At 35.0% G+C, this 26779-nt stretch overlaps 2 protein-coding genes across 2 annotated transcripts in view; one reads left to right on the top strand and one right to left on the bottom strand.

The window, feature by feature from the left end:
• Positions 1 to 1285, bottom strand: part of LOC127879952 (protein Jade-1-like) — a 34461-nt gene extending 33176 nt beyond the window's left edge. Inside the window, exon 1 of the mRNA XM_052427086.1 lies at positions 1152 to 1285. The gene's annotated coding sequence lies outside the window, so the exon portion shown is untranslated. The remainder of the gene's footprint in view (positions 1 to 1151) is intronic.
• Positions 1286 to 11634: 10349 nt separating this feature from the next.
• Positions 11635 to 26779, top strand: part of LOC127879950 (sister chromatid cohesion protein PDS5 homolog A-like) — a 107883-nt gene continuing 92738 nt past the window's right edge. Inside the window, exons 1-3 of the mRNA XM_052427082.1 lie at positions 11635 to 11977; positions 22605 to 22723; positions 25853 to 26047. Of these exons, the coding sequence (XP_052283042.1) occupies positions 22613 to 22723; positions 25853 to 26047 (306 nt within the window). The 5' untranslated portion in view covers positions 11635 to 11977; positions 22605 to 22612. The remainder of the gene's footprint in view (positions 11978 to 22604; positions 22724 to 25852; positions 26048 to 26779) is intronic.

Genomic DNA, 26779 nt, shown 5'->3' with positions numbered 1-26779 from the left:
CCTTAATAACTTTCGTTTTTTAAAACAATTTTTTTCTATCGTATACAGAATTCTATTCTCCTAAGCAAGATGTAATTTTTAAAACTGAACTCCAAATATAAACGCTACAAATTGGTATTAAGTACGAACATGTCAACCGTAAATCTAGATTCTAAAACTCCAATACGGTATGATATTTGCAAAAGTTAAAGTTATAACTCGCCGGGCTGTCGAAATCAGAAGAAACACTTAATATATGTTTATATATCTGTTTACTACGGAACGTAAGCTTTCTAATGATATATAATTTGTCAAAATCGGCCGAGAAATGAAACTATAATTCAACAAAAGACGTGAGTGGGTACATCAAAATGTATAACCTCGGCGCTTCGCTTTACGCTAATTGTACAAGATCGATAGCCACAACACGGTAAAACGCGCGGTGGTAAAACATAAAATGTGTATTTCTTGTGTTTATCTCGCTATAAATCCATTAATAGCAACGGGAGTATACTAAAACGTATATTTTTTGAAAGAGGAATTAATAAGCAACAAGATAACGTATAAACCAATAAAATCGAATGAATAGTTTTTGCATAAGATTGAATTTACTACAGTAAGGGTCAAATACTCGAATCATCTCCTATCAATATACACTCCGTGATACAACTGGTAGTTTTAACACACACATATAGGTTTCATTTAATTAAAAAGTACAGAAAGCTAAAAAGTGATGTAGTTTGTTGTACAACAACAATTGGTTATGTGTAACCTATTCAAAAAATTATTTCGTTCAAGATAATTCAATGTAATTCTATAAACGACAAACACACTTCGTGTGTTGTGTATGTTTATTTTTAAAAATGTACATAAGTGGTTTAAAAGCACAATTTTTACACATTTAAGAGGTAATCACTCACATTTATGTCTAATTAATGATAATTTTATGCATTAGCAAAGATTTAACGAGAAAAACTGAAGTTTAAGTTGAACTCAATTTGCTATAGGAAAACGACGGTAGCCGTTTAGACGTAAGCGGGGTAGCTTACGTCTAATTATTTGGACTACCACACAAACATAACATTTAACAAACCAATGTACAACAAAAAATTATCGTCATGATATGACCAACATATGGGGGTAATAAGGCTTTAAATCAGAAGAAAATTTACAAATTAATATCGGCTACAAGCGATACTCATCAGAACATCAAGAGTGACATGGCGGTAAAATTTCTTAAAACAGAAAACATTGGCGCCATCATTATTCCCAAAATGGCCGATGTCTATTGACATCTCGTTCACATCGAAACCAAACGAGATTATCATAAACCTACGCCGCAATACTATCCTGTCCGTCTGCATTCAACTAACTGATACGACCTACCGCGCTTACATGCCCGTGTGCTTTCTTTCGTTTATGTTTCGTTTATGTTAGGAAAAAATGCATACATGATAAATATCATTACTGATTGTTAAATAAAAGAAATGAACGAAGTGTTAATTAGGCTGACTGTAACACGCGAGCCACTTTCAAAGGTTGTATAGGAAAAAAATATGTCGCTTATAACAGGGACCTATAGATACAACCCATGTTTGTATAGGTCCCTGCTTATAAACACTTGCTGCATAAATATTTTCTATATTATGTTTCTAACGAGGCACCTTACGAGTTCTAGGCTACCATCCTACCTCTAGACAACGGTCCAACGTTTAAGAACAACATGATACTTCTTTATCAAAATTTCATCCAACTTTCATTCAACCTCACACAGCGTGAGCTGTGCTTTGTGGTCGAAGGAGAGGAGTACCGTTACGTTTCTGTAGGATCTGGCGTACCATTCGGTATTTAGGCAGACGACTGCTTACTGTTTAGAGCCATCAACTTAATTAAAGACCATCGAATTCTACAAGAAGACCTTGACAACCTACAACATGGGCCCATAATTGGGGAATGCGGTCTAACGCCAAGAAATGTTATCTCATCAGTTCAAAATCGTATTCTTCTTTCTTCTACACCATTGACAACACAATTCTCAAAAACGACTAGGAGAACCCAAACTTTGGCATTACTTTATCCAATGACCTGATTTGGAAAACCCACATCTAAATATCACAAAACGGACCAACTCTACACTAGGCTCACTGAGACGTAACCTCAGATACTGCCCACAAAGCTGCCGGTAAGGTCGCCGTGGTGTAATGGATATGGTGTCCGCCTTGCGACCGCGAGGTCACGGGTTCGATCCCCACCGTGGGAGCGTTCTTTAGATCTCCCCCAAAGACACCAAGTACTGGTTATAGGCCCAGGAAACGGACTCGAGAGCGTTTATATAAGCCTAAGGCTTTCGACGCAATCGAGCTAAAATAAATAGGTTTAAACTAAACTAAAGCTGCCGGTAGTCCGCATACCAAGCGCTTATTCGTTCTAAACTGGAGTATGGGGGTGTGGCGTGGGACCCATACCAGTAAGGAGACAAAGACCAGCTAGGGGGAGTCCATCGATCTGCGACACGCTTCATCACTAGGGATTACAAATCCAGACAAGATGGATAAGACAGACAGACAGACAGACAGACAGACAGACAGACAGACAGACAGACAGTTTATTTTGACTTGTACAATGTACATCGTCAACAACACATTATGAAAACAGTACAATGTCAATTGTGATAGGTACAAAGTTTTACACATATTTACAAATTATTTACTTAGCTAACAAAGTAAATTAAATATAAAAACAACAAAGACAAAAAAAAAGAAAAAATGAAAAGTGAAAAGAGGATGAACATTTAAAGCATTATTGCGTTAATAATAGATGTTCGAACTTTAAGTGATTCTTTTACAAAAAGACATATTTTTATAAGTTCTATTTTATTATTCGATTGCAGTAAACTTAAATATTTATACATAGATGGCCTTTTGTAATAACATGTTTTTATGTATTTTTTCTAATGTTTCTAAACGCCGGGCAAATGCAAATAAAATTAAATTCATCTTCAATATCAGTCGAATTGCAACACAAGCAGTAACGCTGATTTCTAGTAATAGTAGATAAGTATCAGACATGCTGGACGATCTAAATATGCCCACACTACAAGAGATGCGACGCCACCAGAAAAGTACGTTCTTCAAGGTAGTGATTGGGCACGTACGGCGATTGATCACTTTTTGCATCGTCTCAGTACGAAATGCATTAGTACGACTAAGAAGATTGAATATTACACCCACCAAAATATTGGGTTAAAATCAGTGAACAAGAACTCTAAGTGCTACCAGCGATCAAACACAAACAGTGATAAATTTAAATACTCTTCTTTCCGCGAACTATTATTGAATGGAATTTACTCAGTGAAAACACCGTGAATTCAACATCCATTGAGTGTTTTTAGGCCGCAAGATCGGCAAAGGCGGGACATTTGCCTAGCTCATATTATCTTCATGAGCACTCCCCGTTGAATAGAAGCCAAACTTAGTTACTTAATATTCATATCCAGATATTCAGATATTCAGACCTCTTTGCTAATTGCATTAACAATATTATGAAAATGGTATGATGAGAAACAGTTAATATAATATATAATTTTGCAATCACCATCATATTTAATGAATATTGTTGGAATATCGAATACCTATCCCACTAAGAATATAATTTCATGGTGAAAATTCCCTTTACATTTCTTTTTTGACACCATTTACAATTCAAAATATACAATAAGATAATTGATGAAATAAATAAAAAATAAATCTGCGAGCAGTAGATTTTACTCACGAATGAGTTAGTCATAAAGATACCGCGGTTTACCTTTACTATGTTGTTGATGCATTAACGTGTTACCCTAGTAGTTCACACGGTGTCAACCAGTCTCTTACCTTAACATCGGTTAAGAAAACTCGCTTTTTCGGCGTAGCTGTTTTACCCAGCTTTCCACCTCAAATAACCTCTACGTTACGCCAACAGGCACGAATGAATACATTCGAATATTTTATGGGCTGATCCGAGATAAATCCACTGAAATTTGGCTGCATCACCGTGTCTGTACGAAGCGTTAAGGATGTAACACTGTTCAACGTGATGAATTCCGGACTACTCTCTGCATGTTCAAACGAAACATAGACACACATTGAGGCCCAGTTACTATTACGCTTTAAAATCCATCTCGCAGAATTTCAGGGTTTGTACTCGGTCACTAAATGATCAAGAGAAGACATAATTGACAATCGATTAACACAGTTTGCTTTCAATATGAAAAAAAGCACTGCCGAAAAAGTGTAGTGTCACGTTCAGAGAAAATCGTTTAATTGTAAAGCCACAAATGTTTGCCGTACTCGGTCAGCACGTCTGGAAATCGTTCTTGAACGCCTGAATAGGCTACCCTTATTTGACAGTTTGCTGTATTTGCTTTTTTTTTTTTAAATTCAATTTTATATCGAAATGCATTGTGCTTAAATATGTCATTTACAACTTGCAATGAGATCTAAAGAGACTCGCGTCATGCGAAAATGGGTCTTGGGCCATATGCGCCCATTATAGCTGTAGCCTACCCAGCCTGTGCATCTCTCAGTCTGGTCAGAAGTGACATAATGAGACCATAAAACCTTGAGTAAATTTATAGCGGACAGCATCGCATCTGACCAGACTACGCAAATGCACAGGCTGGGCTCGAGCCACGCTGGCCGAAACGCCATAAGACCCATTTTCGCATGACGCGGCTTTGAATGTGTGATTTGAATATTTCGCAAGAAAACTGCGTGGTAAATATTAACATACGATATATTTTGATAGTGGAGAAATAAATTCATAATAAGCCATGTGAGGACACATGCTGTGAACTCCCGTAGTATAATTTGCATCTTCTAACACTATTGTGTGGTTTGACTATAATAATAACACACATTTCATGCGGTATATATGCGGCTTACAAGTGAAAACACACCCACAGTAGTTAAACTTTTGTTTTCAATTTAATTATTTAAAAAACGTAAATTTTAAACTTTATTTTAAAGTCAGCATTTTCGCAAATCATGTTCAACGTTTAATAAATTGAGAACTGTGAATATAAACAAGCTTAACCTTATTCTATTGCGCTGTTATCACCCATGCAATTGAGAATACGTGAGCTATCGCTGCTACCTAATGAGAACAAAAAATATTTCCCAGACAAATCAAATTAAACCCCTTAGTAGCATGCTCAATCAACGAGGTTACGAAACAGACGCGTGATAGTGTATAGGACTCTCGATATAACACTATACTTGTTGATCAGCAGTAGTGTTATTTTCCAACATCTATTAAAAGCATCTAATTAATGGGTATTTGTCAACCTGAAATAGCCCACAAGTCACCCGGGTGTGACTAGAAGCCGATTTATGTCGCCCTGGGGTGACTTCAAGCCGGTTCTTGTCACCCGGGGGTGACTAGAAGCCGATTCAGGTGACATGAAGCCAATTTTAGTCACCCGGGGGTGACTAGCGCCGACCTGAAGTCACCCCAGGGTGACATGAATCGGCTTCTAGCCATCCCCGGGTGACTTGTGGGTCATTTCAGGTCGACAATGTACCAATGGGCATTAGCCTCAGATAATGAATGACCTGTGCTAAGCAAAAATACCACGTGATTAAATATAAAGAAGTGAAACTCCAGCTGCTGGAGCAGTATTGAATTCTCATTATATACAATTACTTGATCCTTTATTTAAGGCAAGTGACCAATGGCAAAAACAGTACAAAACAGCACAAAACGGCACTAAGACGCAGCAGATAGTGGACTATTTTAATCATTTATAAAAATTCTCTTCCGCGACACGTACTCTATATTTCTAAAATTGTTTATTGATTCTTTCTATACACTCTCCGTTCAAAAATATTCCATTTAACACGATATTCACATTATGATTCTGTTTGTTAATGAATATACGGTAGTTGAAGAACTCAAACCTCTTCCATATATTATACAACTCTTTCTCAGCGCAGATGCGGCAATTATCAGGTTAATCGTAGTTAAGAAAACTGGCTTGAAACGCGTGGTATTAACCTAAGTTGTTTTTGCAAGCAAACAAAAAAAGGACTAATTTGAAAGAAACCTCCAATTATTTCTGACAAGAAAAAGAAAATACAACGTTAGTTATGCCTAAATGATACTCAGGTAAAAATAAATACCTGCTTCATGCTATATAAACAGGGGGCCTGCGTATATGGGAGCTTACCGCGTTTACGTGAGAAAGTTGTTGCAAAACTTCAAAGATGGCGTCGTTTTAGTGTTTTTCGTGAAGGAGTAGCGGATATTTTCACCCGAAAAGCCAGTTTATGTTTATATTTCTTTTGAATGAATACGCCCTTTCGGCTCTCCGGTGTTTGTGCCTCCCTCGGTTTTTTGTTTCAAGATCGTAGACGTAGGGATAAAAAGTTATTGAAGGAAAACCGTTCACAAATATGTTGTCCCCTTACGTGACGTTCCAGAAATGGGATGTGCAAATATCATTTTCTCTTATAATACACAGTATTGATGCACGTGTACGGTAAAATATCACTAAAACCATGATTATTTCATTTTCCCGACGCCGTTTTATCTCTTATAACTAATTTATTGTCAAAAACTATTGGTTTAACCCCTCTTTTTGGAACTGACTTCCTTTTAAGCACATTTTGGGACATGACTTCCAAATACACGAACTTTCTGTCGTGAATGAATTTACCATTGATATGAATGTTTCAAAGAACGTTTCCTCTGTTTAAATGTATACCTCTTTCATACTTTTCAAAGATACGACACCTCAAGCTACATTACAAAAGATGAAACATAACTTGTATTGTTATATAAATTGCGACATTATACGTGGGGAGCTTCACATTTTTTGCAATATACATGTACTATTAAGCAGCATAGCGCCTTTTTTGGAAGGGATATTATGTTATGATGTTATGTAATCGACTTACCGGTTCGGAATCCATTTTTAACTAATTGGCGTGTGCACACAGCAGCGGATAATATGCAGGTCAAAAATAGATTTTGCGTCCGGTGATGCTGGTTTTGACACCCGACGCATAAATACATTTATGAATGAAAGGCTTCATGAACGTTGACGTCGCGCTTGGTTACCAGAAAAATTCCCACGTACGGATTTTAACCGTCATTGTTTACAATCTATTAAGTGCACAAGTACTGGAATTTGTATAGCGTTTTTTAAAGGTGTATGTCCAGCGCGTGTGCCGGGAAAACAGGGCTTAATGTATTTTTTGTTCAGCTCTATAATGTTTATATCAAATCTGTATGAACAAATGGCGGTGAACATTAATCCGGTGTTAATTTTTGAAAATATTGAGGCGTTCAATAGTTATGGATCTAAAACGGAGCATTAATCCGCATATTAAAAAAAAACACCGGGCGTATTGCATATTAGTTCGGAGACATGAAATTATTTCGAAAGAAAACAATAAGAGGTTCAATTCTATATGAGCAAGTCTCGCTGCGCACGATTACACTCTTACTTCTCGTATATATTTTACTCATGAATCTTGGCAAATACCTAGTGTTTTATTTTGCTTAATGTAAATTAAGTTATGCATCTATATGTACTTTAAGCAGCATAACATGACTTCCAAATGACCAACAGCTCTTTCATATGTGAAAGAGATTGACACGAAATACCTACCCATCTATAACAAAGGTTATATGTGTACTTTAATATTATAGTTTTATAGCATTTTATGTGGTGCAATATAAGTGTTTTCTTAATAATTTTACTGTAGAATTATAAAAATGTTGTTCATAAAACCTGTCGACCAACTGAATCATATCACCGATTTTAAAGAAGATGGGTTGTGGGGTGGCTGATGTACGAGATAGTGGAATGTTTATCAGTAATATTTTAATTAATTAAATTTATTTTATGACGTGTCGACCTAATTCTGATATGAAATTTTCTTTAACCATTCTTTTACTGTCTTTTCAGATGACGAAGGTTAAAGGGCGATAATAAGTGCATCTTTCGTTGCAGTATAAAATTATGTAATTTGGAATTTAACATTAGCGGAGGACTGGGATGCCATTTCCCATTCATGGACCACATGAGTTTAAATGTAGAATATGCAAGAGAGTCCTTCAACAGAGCCGGACTAAAACAGCAAATAACACAAACGAACCAAAGAAAAAAATGTACAGCTGATTTATTGTGTGTTTTTGTTTGTTTTATTTTATTATTTCTACATAGACAAGTCGGACATATAATTGCTATGAGTGCTACTTAATTACACGTTTTGTTCCGCATATGTCATGATGCTAGTTTCTCTCTTTTTTATGAAAATAAACGATTATCTGTGTTACGTCATTTCTTCCAACGATGTCTCTGCATACATTTTCAATTGTATTCAGCACTTACATACATGATAAAAAAGATTTGGGTCGGAACGAATTCGTTATGCATTTGACATAGTAACTTACGATTAGAAGGCAATGTGATTTTTGTCAAATGCAATTCAACCAATGTATTTTTCAATAAACTGTGTTACAACATATACAATTAAAATAAATTAAGTATTTTGTATAATATTTGTGCATTTGTTTTAAATAATATTATCAGGTTACTATTTTATTATTAGTACTTTTTCAAATAATGAAGTAGATTCATTAGTTTCATTGAATTCTTAGAATTTTAAATTATCACAATTACTTATTTATTCATGTTATTTACGATAATTAATTTAATAAAATACAATGGTTTAATTTATAAGAAAGCCTTTATTAAAGAAAGGACATTTAATCTGGTTGGGAGTGTGCCATTAATGGGTATTACAATCAAGCATTCACACCCCTGATGAGATTTATCAAAGTGTCAAAACAGATTAATCAAAGTGTCAAAACAGATAAACAAACACTTCAGTTACACACATTGACAAATAATTATGTTGGGCTGGGCAATTCTAATACCTGCATGGTAATACCTGTATTAAAAAATGCCATTTTTGTTCACCTGATATTTTGATTATTATTTTTATTTAAAGGGGCCTTTCCACGTTTTGGTGAATTGACAAAACTGAAAAATGTTCTGAAACGTATTTTTTACAAAAATTGTACTCAATTCAAGTCCACTTCAATCATACAGTATGTTAACTCATTCCATATTACAGCCTTATCTACGTCTCTGCTCTAAGCAACCCTTATCAGTAATAGCCTTATCTCTATCACTAGATAAAAAGTACCATCATCAGCTCTGAATGCCTGACAGATTATATGTTTATTGTTACCTTTAGTGGTGTGAAAAAGGTTGGTTTTAGGTGTTGTTACTTTGTAGAGTGATTATGTGACAAATATTTTATTATTATATTTCCCATTTAAAAATAAATATAGTAATATTATGAAAATTTCGAAATCTTGCATAACTTATTAAATAAAAAACATTGGATTATTTCCAAATAATCTATCCAATACCATTATTACTTATTTATATACTTTTTACAAATATAAACTGTTTTAATTAATAAAAACATTACTAAATAAGACAAAAACACATAATAAATTATTTAATGCCATAAAAACAATAATAAGATATTGTTAATAATAAAAACGAACATCAATAGATAAAAAGCACATTTATGTTTCAATTGCAAGTAATTTTATGCAAAAAAAGAAAGACATTCTTAGAACATCTTTATATGCTTTTATTAGAACTTAATAAAAAATAAAAAGAATACAAATAACTATCCTTAGAAAACAGTTATTCGTAATTACTAAATACTAAACAAACAGAAAAAGAAAAAAAATATCTGTGGTGAATTGTTCAGGGAGCAGGGGTGAATTGTCTAGGGGGTGAATTGTCTTCTGGAGGTGAATTGTCTTGGGGTGAATTATCTCGCTTCCAAATTAATAATATAACAATTAATAAAAAGAAGATGACTCTTGATTTCCTCAAGTGAAAATGATTTCTAAAACATTCGCACCAATGCGGAATTCATTCACGAAAGTTATTTCGCATAAAACCTTCTAACATAGGAAAGAACTGTTTATCATTTGGAAGTCAGGTCCCAAAATGTACTTAAAAGGAAGTTTAATTCCAAAAAGGGGGGTTAACCCGTTATAATTCGGCATTAAATGAATTAATAGACATAAAAACGCGTCGAGATAATAAAATAATCGTGATTTATGTTATATTTTAGCGTAAACATGTACAAATACTGTTTATTGTGAGAGAAAATGATATTCGAACATCCAACATCTCGAACAACAGATTTGTTGAGGGTTTTGCTTCAATAACTTTTTTATTCCGACGTCTACGGTATTGAAACAAAAAACCGAGAGGAGCACACACACCGTAGAGCCGAAAGGGCTTATTAATTCAAAAGAAATATAAATATAAACTGGCTTACCGGGTGAAAATATCCGCTTCTCCTTCACGAAAAACACTGAAACGACGCCATCTTTGAAGTTTTGCAACAACTTTCTCACTTAAACGCGGTAAGCTCCCATATACGCAGCCCCCCCCCCCCCTGATAAATAGGCATACCAGTCTAGGCTGAGGTATGTTTTTAAATTAAGTCCATTTTGCAAAATAATGTATTTTTGGAATAAGAAAAGAACGCTTAATTTCCCGAAACTTGATTTCCAAAATACTCATTCATTTTTTTGTATTTATATTCATGTGAAAAATTAACGCAGGAAAAAGTTTTTCTAAAGAATTAAAAAATTAAAAAATAAATAACTGAACACATTTTAAGCAGTTCTTGCCGAACACTTTGAGACATTTTACATCTTTGTCGCAAAACATTTTTGCACTGACCAATTTGTATTAAACACATTAAAAAACGATTATTTATCTCACGTTCTAAAAGAAAAAAAGGCTTAAATAAATATCAAAGTCGAACGCCGTGGGGAATCTGTACTTTTACGCCCAATGACAAGTGAACCTTAAGCTGTACGAGCAGGAGAGAAACCTTATTATAGAAAGTGGTCTATCTTTATGGCAAGGCAGTATGGGACCCACATTTAGCCAAGCATATTGGCAAACGTCGAGTGCATCCAGAGACAAGCGGCAAGATTTATCACATGGGACTACCACTCACGGGATGAAGGCTGTGTCACGTCAATGGTAAACAAACTGGAACTCCAAGCTCTACAGGACAGAGGAAAGATAAAAACCGACCCAATTTCCTGTACAAAGTAGTCGGAGGAGGGGGACAGCCTTACCAAACGCAAAGATAAACCTAAATCATTTAATGACTACCAAGTTGCAAACATTTTAGTGACTTAAAATACTTTAAACTTTCTCGTGTAGAACTGGGCAATTTAAAAACAAATTTTTCCCCAGAACTGTGTTGGACTGGAACAAACTTAGTGACAGTGTTGTAGGCGCGGCCACCGTCAACGGTTTCAGGACTGCGCAGATAAATCCATAGTTGGATTACTCTCCCGTTGCGACCTACGCCTTACACAGCCCTGCAACGTATCGATTAAGATTCAGATTCAGATGAAACCATGTACCAAAGAATCAAGCATAATAGTAACGTACTTGACAGGAAAGTGCACACCAAACAATTTGAACAGTTTTCGAAAACACAATAAAACGTAAAAAATAGGAGAAAAAACTAAATGTTGTTGTGTCGACAATTGCACATCAGTTTGTGAAAGCAAATATATTCGATCTAGTGCTGTTGTCCAATCAAATGCAGCGTTACAAAAGTGTGTTCGCCTTTACAGACAATGTCGGTTCGCGCCGTTTCCTGTGAAGAAAAATAACAATAACATAGATAGGATTTATATGTCAAGTCGATAGTACACGAAATTAACACACAGAACGTCCAAATTATTAGGCAAATTTTATTACTGTGGAATTCACGTAGCATAGATCCTATAGCTTTAGTGTTTACTTTCCTTGTTTTGCCATCGGGGGAAAAAACTGCTCGAACTTCGAAGACTCGGCTCAGTCGAGGACGGGAGTCTGAAGAGAAACCACTCATTCAATTTTATCCGATGTATCGAACGATTATTTATGTCACTGGCAATTGATGTGAGTTCAATTTCTTAACACTTTGCTTACAATAATATAAGTCAATAATGTACCTAAACAGGGGTTTCACTGGTGACTGGATCAAAAAAGTCGGTCGAGTGAAAATTCCAAGCCGGTAGCCCGATGGGTCGAGTCCTTTTTTTTCATGTCTGAACTTACTCCTATAAATATGAGGTCGATTTACATCGACCTCATATCGTTTAACGTTATTTTGCAATAGCATCGTTCCGACATGAATTCATGTCGGAAGCTTTAACGGCATAAAATTCATATAACAGCACAGAATAATCATGCAATAAATTATTAAACATAAAATATAAACATTATTTTACTAATTGCATTAGAAAAATGTTTATACAAACTTACAAGTAATGATAGTCCAGACCTTAAAACACTACCACTGTTCAAATTCCATATTGTTGCCATATAGCACTGTGTAAATTGAAAGTTGCATAATGTTACCTCATTGGTCGGTTATAAATACATTGTTTCTCTATATATAGTATTCGATTTAGACGAAAATAATAATTTACGTGGAATGTCATATTAGTTTTCCATTAAAACTTTGATCTTGCCGTGTGTGTTTATGGACGTTATTTATAAAGTTATACTTATTTTTGTATTTCATTAAGAATTAGAACGTGTAGCCCTTTTTGTTAACTGTTTTTAGCAAACGATTCGCGGCTTAATAAGACACGGAAAATAGTTAAAGCGACACTTTCATTTAAAGGTTTAATGTGAACAATATTAAATGAAACCTTTTTTGGTATTAATATATTTTATTGACATGTTAAATTCGATACTTGAAAAGGTGTTTAGTCTTTAAAAAGATGTCGCTGATATTGTTAATTTCAATAACTGTTAATATGCTTAATGTTGTATAAGAAATTGAATAGTTTCACTGAGTTGTATTCCCGCCTAAAATCCGATATCGTAAAATGCGCAACGGTTAAGAATAAGGTCTGAATAAGTTTAGGTATTCAGATCCGAATATCAGCAGCTGTGCCAGCTGGGAAGCCCCGTTTTGGCTTTAACAACCGCAAGCGAAACAACATACTTTTTTAAGTCTTGCACTAAGACTCCATGATCACAAGTATAGGTCCCTGCTGTGGCGTATGACACCATAGTGTTATTTAGTATTGGTCGGCTCAGTATCTGATCATAAAGAGATAATTGGTTTGTGCTGAACACAGTGGCAATAAAACCACAGATCTATCAATAAACAAGATTATTGAGATATCTTTTATTGAACACCGCGATAAAAATGCTCAAACCATGGACTCTAGATAACACGGATAAGAAACATGGCAACATTCTCAGAATCATCACTGCTATATGTGTAATCACCTAACAATTCGTCTAAAAATAATTTATATATTTGAGTTGAAGACGATGTACTTTTGTATAAGTCTGAATAAACTATCTGTCTGCCTGTCTAAATCTAAGCCGTCATCGTCCCAGTGAAAAAAAAATCTGATTTTGAATAGTTGGACATGATGCCCTGATGTCAAAATACGAAATGACCTGCGTAACACCGACCGTGATTTTCAAGAATCTTTAATAAATTGATAATTTAAGGTAAATAACATTTCATATAATTATACATAATTCCCTCGTTTATAATTAACAGCAAACGATGAATGTTTTTGACACCCATTTTATTTCAAGTATGCATGCAAAGCCGAATAAAAACGAGAGGATCCGCTATATACGCTGTTTCATCATAAATTTATCACCCTTTCTGTGTTATAAACAAGAGCTGAAATCGTTAATTTATTAAGATTTATTTATAATAAGCTTTATTGATATGTTTCGTGAACAAAATACCACAATATATTCCATAAAAAATATAATAATCATGGCAAAGGAAATTCAATGGCCGGTTTCTAAACAAAAGCATAATTTCCAAGACCGCAGCATCAGTTCAGTGCGTTATAAACGCGCGCTACTTTCTTCCGCCTTCATTACTTTCGTTTTTAAACAATTTTTTTTCTATCGTATACAGAATTCTATTCTCCTAAGCAAGATGTAATTTTTAAAACTGAACTCCAAATATAAACGCTACAAATTGGTATTAAAGGGATCTTTTCACGCTTTGGTAAATTGACAAAATTGAAAAAAGTTGTTTCAGATTCGCAAATTTTCGTTATAGTTATGATATTTGTGAGGAAACAGTAATACTGAACATTTACCATGGTCTAATATAGCCATTATATGCATCTTTTGACGATTTTAAAACCTAAAAATTATAAAGCGTTGCAACGCGAAACGATTGAATAATTTGGAGAGTTCTGTTTTTGTCGTTAAATTTTGTGAAACTACGAAGATTGCTTATATAACGTATAAAATACATCATGTATAAGTACACGGCGGAATAGCTCAGTAGGCTAAAGCGTTTTTACTTCAGGACTCTGGCAGGACAGCAGGGGTCACTGGTTCGAAACCTAGTCCGGGCAATGTTCTTTTCCTTTTTTTAATTTTATTCTTGATTTTTTACTGGAGCTTTTACGATCCAATGTTTACATTTATCGATATAAAGCATTTAATGAATAAGTTAAAAAATGTCAAAATCTGTGAAAAGGCCCCTTTAAGTACGAACATGTCAACCGTAAATCTAGATTCTAAAACTCCAAAACGGTATATTATTTGCAAAAGTTTAAGTTATAACTCGCCGGGCTGTCGAAATCAGAAGAACGCTACAAATTGGTATTAAGTACGAACATGTCAACCGTAAATCTAGATTCTAAAACTCCAATACGGTATGATATTTGCAAAAGTTAAAGTTATAACTCGCCGGGCTGTCGAAATCAGAAGAAAAACTTAATATATGTTTATATATCTGTTTACTACGTAACGTAAGCTTTCTAATGATATATAATTTGTCAAAATCGGCCGAGAAATGAAACTATAATTCAACAAAAGACGTGAGTGGGTACATCAAAATGTATAACCTCGGCGCTTCGCTGTACGCTAATTGTACAAGATCGATAGCCACAACACGTTAAAACGCGCGGTGGTAAAACATAAAATGTGTATTTCTTGTGTTTATCTCGCTATAAATCCATTAATAACAACGGGAGTATACTAAAACGTATATTTTTTTAAAGAGGAATTAATAAGCAACAAGATAACGTATAAACCAATAAAATCGGATGAATAGTTTTTGCATAAGATTGAATTTACTACAGTAAGGGTCAAATACTCGAATCATCTCCTATCAATATACACTCCGTGATACAACTGGTAGTTTTAACACACACATATAGGTTTCATTTAATTAAAAAGTACAGAGAGCTAAAAAGTGATGTGGTTTGTTGTACAACAACAATTGGTTATGTGTAACCTATTCAAAAAATAATTTCGTTCAAGATAATTCAATGTAATTCTATAAACGACAAACACACTTCGTGTGTTGTGTATGTTTATTTTTAAAAATGTACATAAGTGGTTTAAAAGCACAATTTTTACACATTTAAGAGGTAATCGCTCACATTTATGTCTAATTAATGATAATTTTATGCATTAGCACAGATTTAACGAGAAAAACTGAAGTTTAAGTTGAACTCAATTTGCTATAGGAAAACGACGGTAGCCGTTTAGACGTAAGCGGGGTAGCTTACGTCTAATTATTTGGACTAGTCTGAACTTAGTAACGAGTCAGAAATAGCTTCATATAGACGCTTATTCAAAACTGCATTGGTTGTTTCCCTTGTGCACTTATTGATTAGACGCTTATCGAAAAATGTTGTTAGTCGATTTCGTTAGACGCTATAACAATTATTATTACTGTGTGTAGAACTTGCGGCGATTCATTTATTTTAATGTATTTTTTGTGTTATTTTGAGCGCGCATCACGCAAACTTCAACCGCAAAATGAGAATGAAGAAGCAACACAAAATATGAACAACGAAACGAAAATTCCAAACGTCGTGGAAAAATAATCGGTCTTGGCTTCGTTTTGATGTCTCCAAGTATTGAGGAATTTGATTATGCGCCTGCATAGCTGACTTGCTGGTATGTGCATGTCATACATTATGTTAAAAAAAAATGCAATTAAATATCATGCACTAACTTCACGCCGGGTATGCGAATACTTCGTTTACGGATGGCACTTCACTAACAGAGAACAACAAACGCCACGCGCTAGAGGTAAGTTCCTCTGTTTTATTTAAAGTTATATCCTAAAGATTAGTTTTTAAGACAAGACACATGGTCGAGTTGATAAATGGTGTATCCTTTTGTATTGGGAATACACAATTTCACGGAAGAATGGAACAGTTTTGCCCAAAAAATAGAAAATTTGATCGGAAAACAGCATAAACTGGATGATCAGTAAACATTTTAACAAAATAAAACTACTTAGAATTATTGCAAGAAATTTTTTGCTATTCCAGCATGTAGAGTAATCACTGTGCTTCAAATACTGAAATTTTGATAGCATTCAATGAAATATAAACAAAGATAGTACATTTTGTAATAGGTGGCATACATAAAGTTGCAGCCACTTTGTTTACCGATAAAGGGCACTTCAGATTACGGAGACTTTCAACAAAGCGGGCACTCTAATAACTGAGTTTTATCTTCTACCTCAAATGCATTTATTTATATTATGGCTATTCATACGAAACATTTTAAAAATATATTTTTCAAAAATCACATGACTATTAATTTATACTATGTTTATTATAATTGCAATTTTCAAATAAGATAATATTTATTATTAAATAAATGTGTACGGATAATGCGAATCAACACAATCGTGTTTAATTTTACTTATAGCAGGGCTCTAGATAACGGTAGTGAAGGGGTCTTTATGACGCAAATACACATTTGTTCTTCATAAAATCCTATGTCGGTTGTGCTTATTTGAATCGCATCATCAAGACGATACTTATGCGTAGCAACAAAATTAAAAAGAGAATGGTAAAACTCCCTGTATTTTGAGCCCTGCTTATAGGGAGCACTTCCCTTTACGCAACGCTAACGTTTGCTCGAAGTGCGATTCACCTGACCCTAAATCACTGTATTGGTTGAGTTTTAAGAATCACGGTTAAAATTAAATCGTAAAATCAACTGATTCTGGAAAAAAAGGAATGCGTACATAAAATGTTTAAATGTCATATTATGGAGTCAGTACTTAGTATACCCACACAAACGAAGTTTAGGGTGCTATATTGGATAGAACTTCATATGCAGCATGTGTTGTGTTTATATTAAAAAAAAGACGGATATGCATAATTTTTACACCACTATCGTGTGATTAAATCAACCCCGCCCGTTCTTTTATTGCTATTTTCGTTTATTGGCATTGAGCCAAAAAGTTCCAATAGAATTTCGAACCTGCATCGCTGCTGATATTAATCTCTGAGAGGCAGTTTAAGCAGAGTGATTATTCATGACATGCTATCTAATATAAAAGAAAATAGCCATAGTACCTTCATTTGGACATAAAGATAAATGCTTTAGATCAACCGCTTAGAACGTAATTTAAAATATATGGTCATATAGATTTTACTCATTAGACATATCCAATTTGTTTAACATTTATCTTTCACATTTATACCAAATCATAATCATATTTCAAAGGGATAAGAACATGCTTCGGTTATTCGTTTTTTATTTGCGTACTAAGTACATACATTTTTATTTATTGCCTGCTTACTTTAACAGTATTCCACAGCGAATTCTGCATTTTTGATTCACAAAAAACGAGTGTGTTATATCTGGAAAAAAGTGTCTAGATGTCAGGAAACGAAGTGCCATTGTTTTTTAGATGATCGGTAAACGAAGTGCAGATGAAAAATGTGCATGCGACTCTTAAAACATTTGAATTTTCTCAAATACATTAGTAAACTAAAATGTAACATGTTGTAACATTACTGGATATATTGATCTTTTATTTCGAATAGTAAGCACGTTCTTGATTTATTTCCAAGTATGTTTATTTTGTTTAAATATGTACTGATCATTCAATTCATGCTGATTATCGATGAAATTTTATCGTTTTTTTTTAATAATTCACCGTTTTTCCGCGAATTTCTTTCTTCGCAATACGAAGTGCTATACCATTAATCACCCAAACAATGTTCTGTGTCTAAAACCCAAATAAACAGAACATAAATACAAGAAAGCTGAAGAACTCACCTCTCGCGCGTGGCGTTTGTTGTTCTCTGTAAGTGAAGTGCCATCCGTAAACGAAGTATTCGCATACCCGGCGTGTAACTTGCAAGTATAGTTTTTTTTTACAGATAAAGTTTATCTGTCAAGGAACAAATCCTGAAAGTAAATTCAAAGGTGTATTATACTGCATTTTAGATGCTGGTAAAATCGGCAAATCTGCGATAGACCATGTGTGGCTTAGGCAATAGAACTACTGCTACAAATGTCGTTTTAGATTTAGAATACTCAGAAGTTTTGGAAGAAAAGTTGCCTTCTTGTGCTACTTCTTATGCACAGGTATTATTGCTAGTTTGACATTTTATTTACTTTATTCAGGTATATGTTTGGAAAATTTATATCATGTTATAACATTGTTTTTGTTTTTTTCAGGCCGCCTTTAGGAGCATACATAATATGTCAGACCTGAATGTCAGAGACTTAGACAATGACCATGATTTAATGGAGATGTCTGTAGACATTGTGTTAATTTTTTTGTCAGACATTAACTGTGAATAAAAACAGAATAAAGTGTGTATTTGTTTAATCTTTATTATCCTATGTTTCTTCAATACAAACATAGTTATAAACGTAACAGAATTGTAACTTTAAAATCGGGCTAGTTACAATTGATTCGGGCTAGTGAAATTTCAAAGCTGGTAGCCCTACCGGGCTAGTGCCTAAAACAAATTAATGACAAGACTGTATATAGCAAACAAATTCATTAACAAACTAGAAATGGCGCGGCAGAGGCCGATGCGTATCCCCACTCCACATGTTTGACTCAGGGGGCGACCCAGGTTTGGTAATGGGGCCATGCATAGTTGAGATTGACCATATTGTCATATTAAGATGTTCAGTATCAATTGGAAGTGAATTGGTGTAGAAATAAAGAAGTTGATGTAAAATAACATAAAACAATACATGTGTTTGTCAGAAACACAATGCCCCCTCCTGCGCCACTTTGATTTATTAAAAAAAAAAAATCATTTGGCAGGTTTAGTAATTACCTCCCTTTAAAGCTTATTACCATTCTTGGATTTGTTTTTAACCAGGTTTTTAACCATGTTTTCCGAAGGAAAAAACTGGTTATTAGATTGGCGAATATCGGCGGGTGGGCGGAACAAGCTTGTACGGGCCATAACTTTGTCATTCATTGTGAGATTTTAAAATCATTTGGCACATTTGTTCACCATCATTAGACGGTGTGTCCTGCAAAAGAACTACGTCAATATCTCCAAGGTCAAGAACACACTTTGAGTTCAAAAGTCAAAAATGGCCATAAATGAGCTTGTCCGGGCCATAACTATGTCAATCATTGTGAGATTTTAAAATCATTTGGCACATTTGTTCACCATCATGGGACGGTGTGTCGCACAAAAGATTTACGGCAATATCTCCAAGGTCAAGGTCGCCATGACTAAAAATATATTTATTTTGAAACAAGGGGGGTAACTATGAACAATCAGTTCAGTTTGAGTTGTCTCCCTTTTTCAGACTTTTTTTTTCAAATTGAATACCTAGTTTTGTGACCATTTTGTCCCTTGTTTTGACCTTTGTTCTTGAAGGATGACCTTTCACCACTCAAAATGTGCAGCTCCATGAGATACACATGCATGCCAAATATCAAGTTGCTATCTTTAATATTGCAAAAGTTATGGCCAATGCACCATACCGGGGGCATAAAAATAAGTGAAAATCTCTGACCCGGCCCCACCCCAACCCCCATAACTCTTGACCCAGCGGTCAGATCAAAATTCCAAATAGTGCAGGGTCGCACATATGCTCATAGATACCATGTGTGTAAGTTTCAAGGTTCTAGTGCTTATAGTGTCAGGGGTGTGATTTTTCCGCGGATTTCCGCGGATCGGGTTGTCCGGGGTCATTTCCGCGATTCGCGTAAAATCGAAAAAAATGGGTGAAAGTACGACCGAATCAGCAGATGTATTTTATAAGCGGCCCGAAAAATCCGCTGTCAGCAAAACCTCTCCGCATATTACACTGGTATTCTGTACTAGCATTTTTTGAAACGAGCAATGTCATTGGCTGTTTTTTCCCAATCTTCCAATTAAAATCGGTCTTTAAAAATGTGTTTCATATCTCTTTGCTGGTTCGATTGCAAATGGCGCTGTTGTGAAGCGTTAATGAAGACAATGAACAAATCTCACAAAATCTCGGAGATTTAACAATTATTGAAAAACAAATTTAAATTGGAAAGGGAAGAAACAACAGTAGATATAAATCAGAAAGCAATACCACTTTCTGAATGGGTACGGAAGATCGACTGTAAGGCTGAAGTCATATTCTATTCACGTGAAAAAATCTTGAACTATATTAACTGTGGTAAATTGTCGTCAGTTGAACACTGTAATATTGTTGACCTTATGTAGAATGTAAAGGCATTGAGCTCAAACGTAAGATTGCCGTCATCGTTCACAGGTATCGGAACACTCATTGATTTTGATCACAATTAATACTGGTGACTTTGCATAACATGTTAAGTGAATTTAAATAGATTTTCATAAAAACCTATTGTTGAAAAGTTTAAGATGGTGTTTATTTAAATGCCTGTTTTAAGGTTTGTCATTGCGTTATGCACGCGATTCGGGTAGTCAAAATCAGTCTACAGAATTTTCCTCCCCTCAGACTTCACCTCAATCACCAGCGATTTTTTCCCTTCTTTATAAAGTACCCACAAAAGGTACTTTCCCAATTGAAGGAAACTACAAAATTCCCAATTGTAGTATAAAAAATTCCCAAAAGGAAGGATAAAGCCGTCAACTTTGTTCCTAAAGTTCATTATCTGCAAGTTAACAATTAAAATGATTACTGACAGTGAACATTTCAAGCCAAAATGAATCTTAATCAATATTTGAGATGATTTGTGCTGTTAAAGCGGGTATATACAATTTTGTCAAATATTTATGAATTTATATAAACTGTGTAAAAAACTTATTATATATATATTTCAATATAAATTAAAATAAAAGTTAAGAAGAACATATGTCGAAAAATGCGAAATAAGCCAGATATTTAATTCTGAAATTGAAAACGGCTGTACAGCCGAATTCGCCAGCATGTATACCATACATGTACGATGTGCATCTAAACTTAGTTTAACGGTTTATTTGAATTCCTGCAACGATATCTATTCATACGACACACGAACACTATCTCCGATCCTAATACAAAGACGAATGCTTCGGTTATTGTAGGAAAATATGTACGTCACTATCGGCCCGGGGCGCTAATTTGTCTTTGCTGCATTTTATGAAATTCGGCTTTAATGTATAATTTTTCTTGCCTATTTTGTGTTAATGTAACATATTTTATCAATATATTACAATTAAACACATATAAAAAATCGTATATACCCGCTTTAACACAAAGTTATTAAAAATACCCAAAATTCCCAATTGGGAGATTTCGCGACGAAAATTTTCCCAATTTCAGGGTTTTCGCGCTTTTTTTTCCCAATTGGTATGGTACAGGTACTTTTCCCAATTGGGTAAGAAAAATCGCTGATCACACCCCTGAGTGTAGGAGGAGATAGTGGCCAGGACAGACAGATGGACAGACGGCGAAGATATTAACCACAATATCCCCATGCTTTTCAAAAAGCGTTTGGATAATTCACATGAGTAAAAAATAAAAAGTGTTAATTGTGTGTGATTGTGTAACCAAGCGTAAAACAGATGCTGTGATGTTGGAGATATTATTTCACGCCATGTCAATCTCTTCTGATAACAAACAATACCCCGGAGGTTTGCTAGCATCCTACGTGGTGAATAAATATGCTCCAGTAATGTACCAAACAATATTTATTGTACTACAGATTAGCACAGTGTACAAATAAGTTGTCATTGATGAAATTCGCCATTTGAAAAATTTGTCGCCACTTTTGAAAATCTGTCGCAATTTTCGACAGTGGCGATCGGTAGCGAAACCCCTGCTAAATCAGTGATTTTTTCCTTGACTTAATAATGTACCCTCAAAGGTACTTTTCCAATTGAGGAAAAAAAAAAATTCCCTATTGCCATCTGAATTTTTTCCCCAAAACGACATTTTGATTTTTTTTTTCAAAAGTGCATTATCTGCAAGTGAAGGACTGATATTGAACATTTCAAGCCAAAATGCACGTGTATGAATATTTGTATCGGTTTGTGCAATTTATGCCTAGTAATTTATAAGAGCCATAATTCACTATTCACAGAAATTACCATCTGAATATTTCCTATGTCTGAGGAGTTTTTCGTGCAAAGTTTTTCCCTGTAGGTTTGGTACTGGTACTTTTCCCAATGGGGTATAAAAATGCTTCACAACAGAATCGACTAGACATGGTGTTATATTTACAACGGTAAACAAAGGCATAAGATCCTATCAATGAACTGTAATCCATTGAAAAACATTTGAAAGATATTACTTTAATTTCTGTCTTTAGAGTAATTGGCCTGTTACTTTTGATTTTCAGTTGTAAAGATGAGTGTGATAGCTAGAGGGACAACGAAGGCAGTTAAGATTGTGTACCCTTCAACCTGTAAGGAGGTCACAGAGGAGCTTGGAAAGGATGAGCTGGTCCGCAGGTTAAAGGTAACACAGTCGTTATTAGTCTTAGGCATTGTCATGCATTGAAGTATTGTAATTTAGAGTCTCGAGTAGGGTGTTCATGGTTATTGTGTTTTGAATTGTAACTATAAATCATGAAACATATACGGGTAGTCCACAGGTTGAAGGTAATACAGATTGCATCTTCTTTTTTTCCCCGAAAAATGGTTCAGATCATGCTCATGCTTGGATATTACAGTATGTTAATATATTCATAAAGGTCAGTTCCAGATTTATGTACGTGTATTTTGTTTGTTTGTAAAGTAACGGTTATTGACACTTCTCCATTTAGCGAAGATTACAAAATTCATAAATGCCGTCAACTGCCCCCCAAAACGAATAAGTGGCATCAATTTCATTCCTTAATTGCATTAAGTGACACATTTAAAGTGACAAGTTGTGTGTAACACCAAGCAGTTTGCTCTATTAAATAGGGATTTAATATGATTTTTAGCTCGTCTGTTTTCGGAGAAATCCCGAGGTATTGTCATAGCCAGCTCGCCGTCCACCGTAGGGGTCGTGCTAAAACCTTAACATTTGCTCTAAAATCAAAGTGCTTCCACCTACAACTTTGAAACTTCATATGTAGATGCACCTTGATGAGTTTTACACGCCACACCCATTTTTGGGTCACTAGGTCAAAGGTGTCACTGTGACCTCTAATATAAAACTTTAACATAGGCTCTCAAATCTAAGTGCTTCCACCTACAACTTTGAAACTTCATATGTAGATGCACCTTGATGAGTTCTACACGCCACACCCATTTTTAGGTCACTAGGTCAAAGGTCAAGGTCACTGTGACCTCTAATATAAAACTTTAACATAAACCCTTACATTCGCTCTTAAATCAAAGTGCTTCCACCTACAACTTTGAAACTTCATATGTACCTTGATGAGTTCTACACGCCACAGCCATTTTTGGGTTACTAGGTCAAAGGTCAAGGTCGCTGTGACCACTAATATAAAACTTTAACAAAGCCTCTACAATAAAAGAGCTTCCACCTACAACTTTTAAACTTCATATGTACATTCACCTTCCTCATTTCTACATGCTGCAGCCATTTTTAGCTTGGCTGTTTTCGGAGAAAACCCGAGGTATTGTAATAGCCAGCTCGTTTTCCGCGGTCAGCCGTCCGCTGTAGGTGTCATGCTAAAACCTTAACATTGGCACTAAAATCAAGGTGCTTCCACCTACAACTTTGAAACTTCCATAAGTAGATGCACCTTGATGAGTTCTACACGCCACACCCAATTTTGGGTCACTTGGTCAAAGATCAAGGTCACCGTGACCTCTAAAAAAAAATTCTGACAAGTTTCGCAGCCGAGTGTTGGCATCCTTTATGTGGTGCTATTGTTTTATCGATTTCACCGCTCAAGTTTTTTTTAATTTAAAAGAATGCGTTTATAAGTAATAAAAAAACATATCCAGGGGTTGAGAATTTTTCCAGAGCCACTCGCCCTGCAGGGCGAGTAGGCCTGACAATCCACTCGCCCTTCACTTTAATCTACTCGCCCTGCATTAAAAAAATAGATATCTATATTTATAGTTATGATCAACCAGAACCTTCTAAACCAACTTAACATAGTGACACTAAACATCAAACAAATTATCTACATTATCTGATGGATTACATGTATATTTGCTTTCCTTACATTTTCTGCACCTCTTTCCTTTTCTCAATTCTTTCCGCTTCTCGTTTTGACGACCTTTCTAATTCTTTCTGTTCCCTGTCACCACCACCTTGCAGATATTTGAAAATAGAACCCTTTTCCATTTTAATTTTTCAGACAAACTTTTACTGAAAGACACGCTTGATTGACAAACGGTTACAATATGGTAAATTTTGCCTAAGGCTTCTGATCATGAAATTCGGAATTATTCTTATTAATAATTATTTTTTTCTGTTTATTTTTAATTTAATATAAGAAGTATTATAATTAACCAGTGATGTATTATTGTTTTATTAATATTTACATTAAAATTCAAGGAATGACCAATATATTTAACAGTTTTATTCACTTTAAATCGATTAGCTCAGAGCACTGACAACGACGAAAAGAGCGCAGCCGATTTCGAGAATTATTTTTACTGTGCCCGTGACGTCATTTTTCATTGTCAAAACGAAAGTGCAGTTTCTTTGTGTACTTAACGTATTTTTTGTTCGTTCAAAAAATTGTTTGCAATTTGTATTGATGTGGAAGGAGTTCTGGAACTGAATTTATATTTCTCAACTTGAAAAACAGCACTCGCCTGGTCGGTTGAGTATTTTACAAATTTTACTTGCCCGACCGTCAACTTCACTCGCATATGCGAGCAGTAGAGTGGATTCTTTAACCCCTGATATCACAAAAATAACTACAAACAATTAAACAATTAGCCTCATTGATGCCTACCATTGTGAAAGTGTGGCTGTAAATAACTTACATTGTTAACTGTGCAAATTTGGCCCCATAAATATTTTGTATAGATCTCAACATTTAGTTCATCTCCCATAAGACTCTTTTAAGTTGAACCTAAGTCAAGTTTATATTGAAAACACTTTTCCTAAATTTTGAAGCATTTGTTAGCTAAACACCAACACTATTTCCCCAGTTTAAGTCAAAATGCTAAATCCAAAGGACCCTGGGCTGCAGCCCCCTCACACTACTTTGGGGCAAGGGGTCCGCAGCCCTTAGGAGGGGGAAGTTTTGCGGCGTTTCCCTTTTTGGGATACTTTTACTTACTCTCTCATTATTACATTTGTACATGTTTGCACTATATTCATTGCATTTTTCATAATTTAGTATGTTTGAAAAGATTAAATTGAAATAGAATTGAGATATAATAATCATGAGACACATCTTTCTATAAAAAACAAAACAAAAAGAAAAACATTTGTTTTTTTTGTTAAGGGGGAGTTTTTCCCCCCAAAAGGGGAAAAAAGTATACTTTTCAGGTGGGGGACTGCCGCCGAAATTCGGCGGCAGATTTGATAGATTGAGGGCCCTGGGCCCATTCCCAATATAGTGAAAAAATCACTGGTTGATTAGTGCCACTCATTAATCAGTGTCAAACCAGGCCTCTGAAATGTATCAGTCAGTCTCACATTTTGGGTAACATGTTTGTGTTACAGCTGATAGCGAGGGCATTCCAGGACATGGGTCAGGATGAGAACGAGCAGTACTCCGGCCTGGCTCTGCACCTCGCCACAGACTTCTTCCTGGAGCATTCCAACAAGGATGTACGCCTGCTGGTGGCCTGCTGTATTGCAGATGTGTTCCGCATATTTGCACCAGAGGCCCCTTACAGGGACACCTCACATTTAAAGGTAGCATAGAAGCACTTTTTGTGGTAAAATTTGTAACTGCTTTTCTCAATCTGAAAAAAGTAGGTATTTTCCCTCAATCCTAAATTCCCAATTGAAGGTTTCTAAATGTTGATATTTGTTTTAAAATAAGTGTCAAAATTCCCAATTGAAGGTTTCTAAATGTTGATATTTGTTTTAAAATAAGTGTCAATATTAAATACATTTCCCTATCCAGCTGAACTGTTTGAACCTTAGAAAATATTATATTAAAAACACTTTTAATCTCAATTTTTAAGTATTTCTTAATGTAAAATCAACTTCACCAATATCTCTATTTTAGTCAAAACAACATTTTACTCGGTCCAAAGTACCTTGGCCCCATTCCCAAAACGGTGAAATAAGACTGGTTGTGATATGTTGTAGTTAATGTATGAAAATATATTGTAATGTACTTATAAAAGCTGTTTAGTGTTCATGTGATATAATAATGCAAATATTTTTCAACAGGGCCTTTATTGGTATTATCCCAATGTTATTAAGTATCTTTTTTCCCCAAACACAGAAACTCCGGTTCGAAGTGTTTTGAAATAGTCTAATTTTAGGGGGGAGTATATAGTTTCATTTGTCCGTCCGTGCGTGTGTCCGTCCGCGCACAATTTTTGTCTGGGCTATTTCTCAGCAATTAATGACCAGAAGCTTCACTACCAAGAGGAGATATGCATATTATCATCCGGTTCTGGTGGGAAGATTTTT

The sequence above is a fragment of the Dreissena polymorpha genome, chromosome 4 (assembly GCF_020536995.1).
Source record: "Dreissena polymorpha isolate Duluth1 chromosome 4, UMN_Dpol_1.0, whole genome shotgun sequence".
Lineage (NCBI taxonomy): Eukaryota > Metazoa > Mollusca > Bivalvia > Myida > Dreissenidae > Dreissena > Dreissena polymorpha.
The sequence above is the reverse complement of the archived record's forward strand: the minus strand, read 5'-3'. Positions and strand labels throughout refer to the sequence as shown.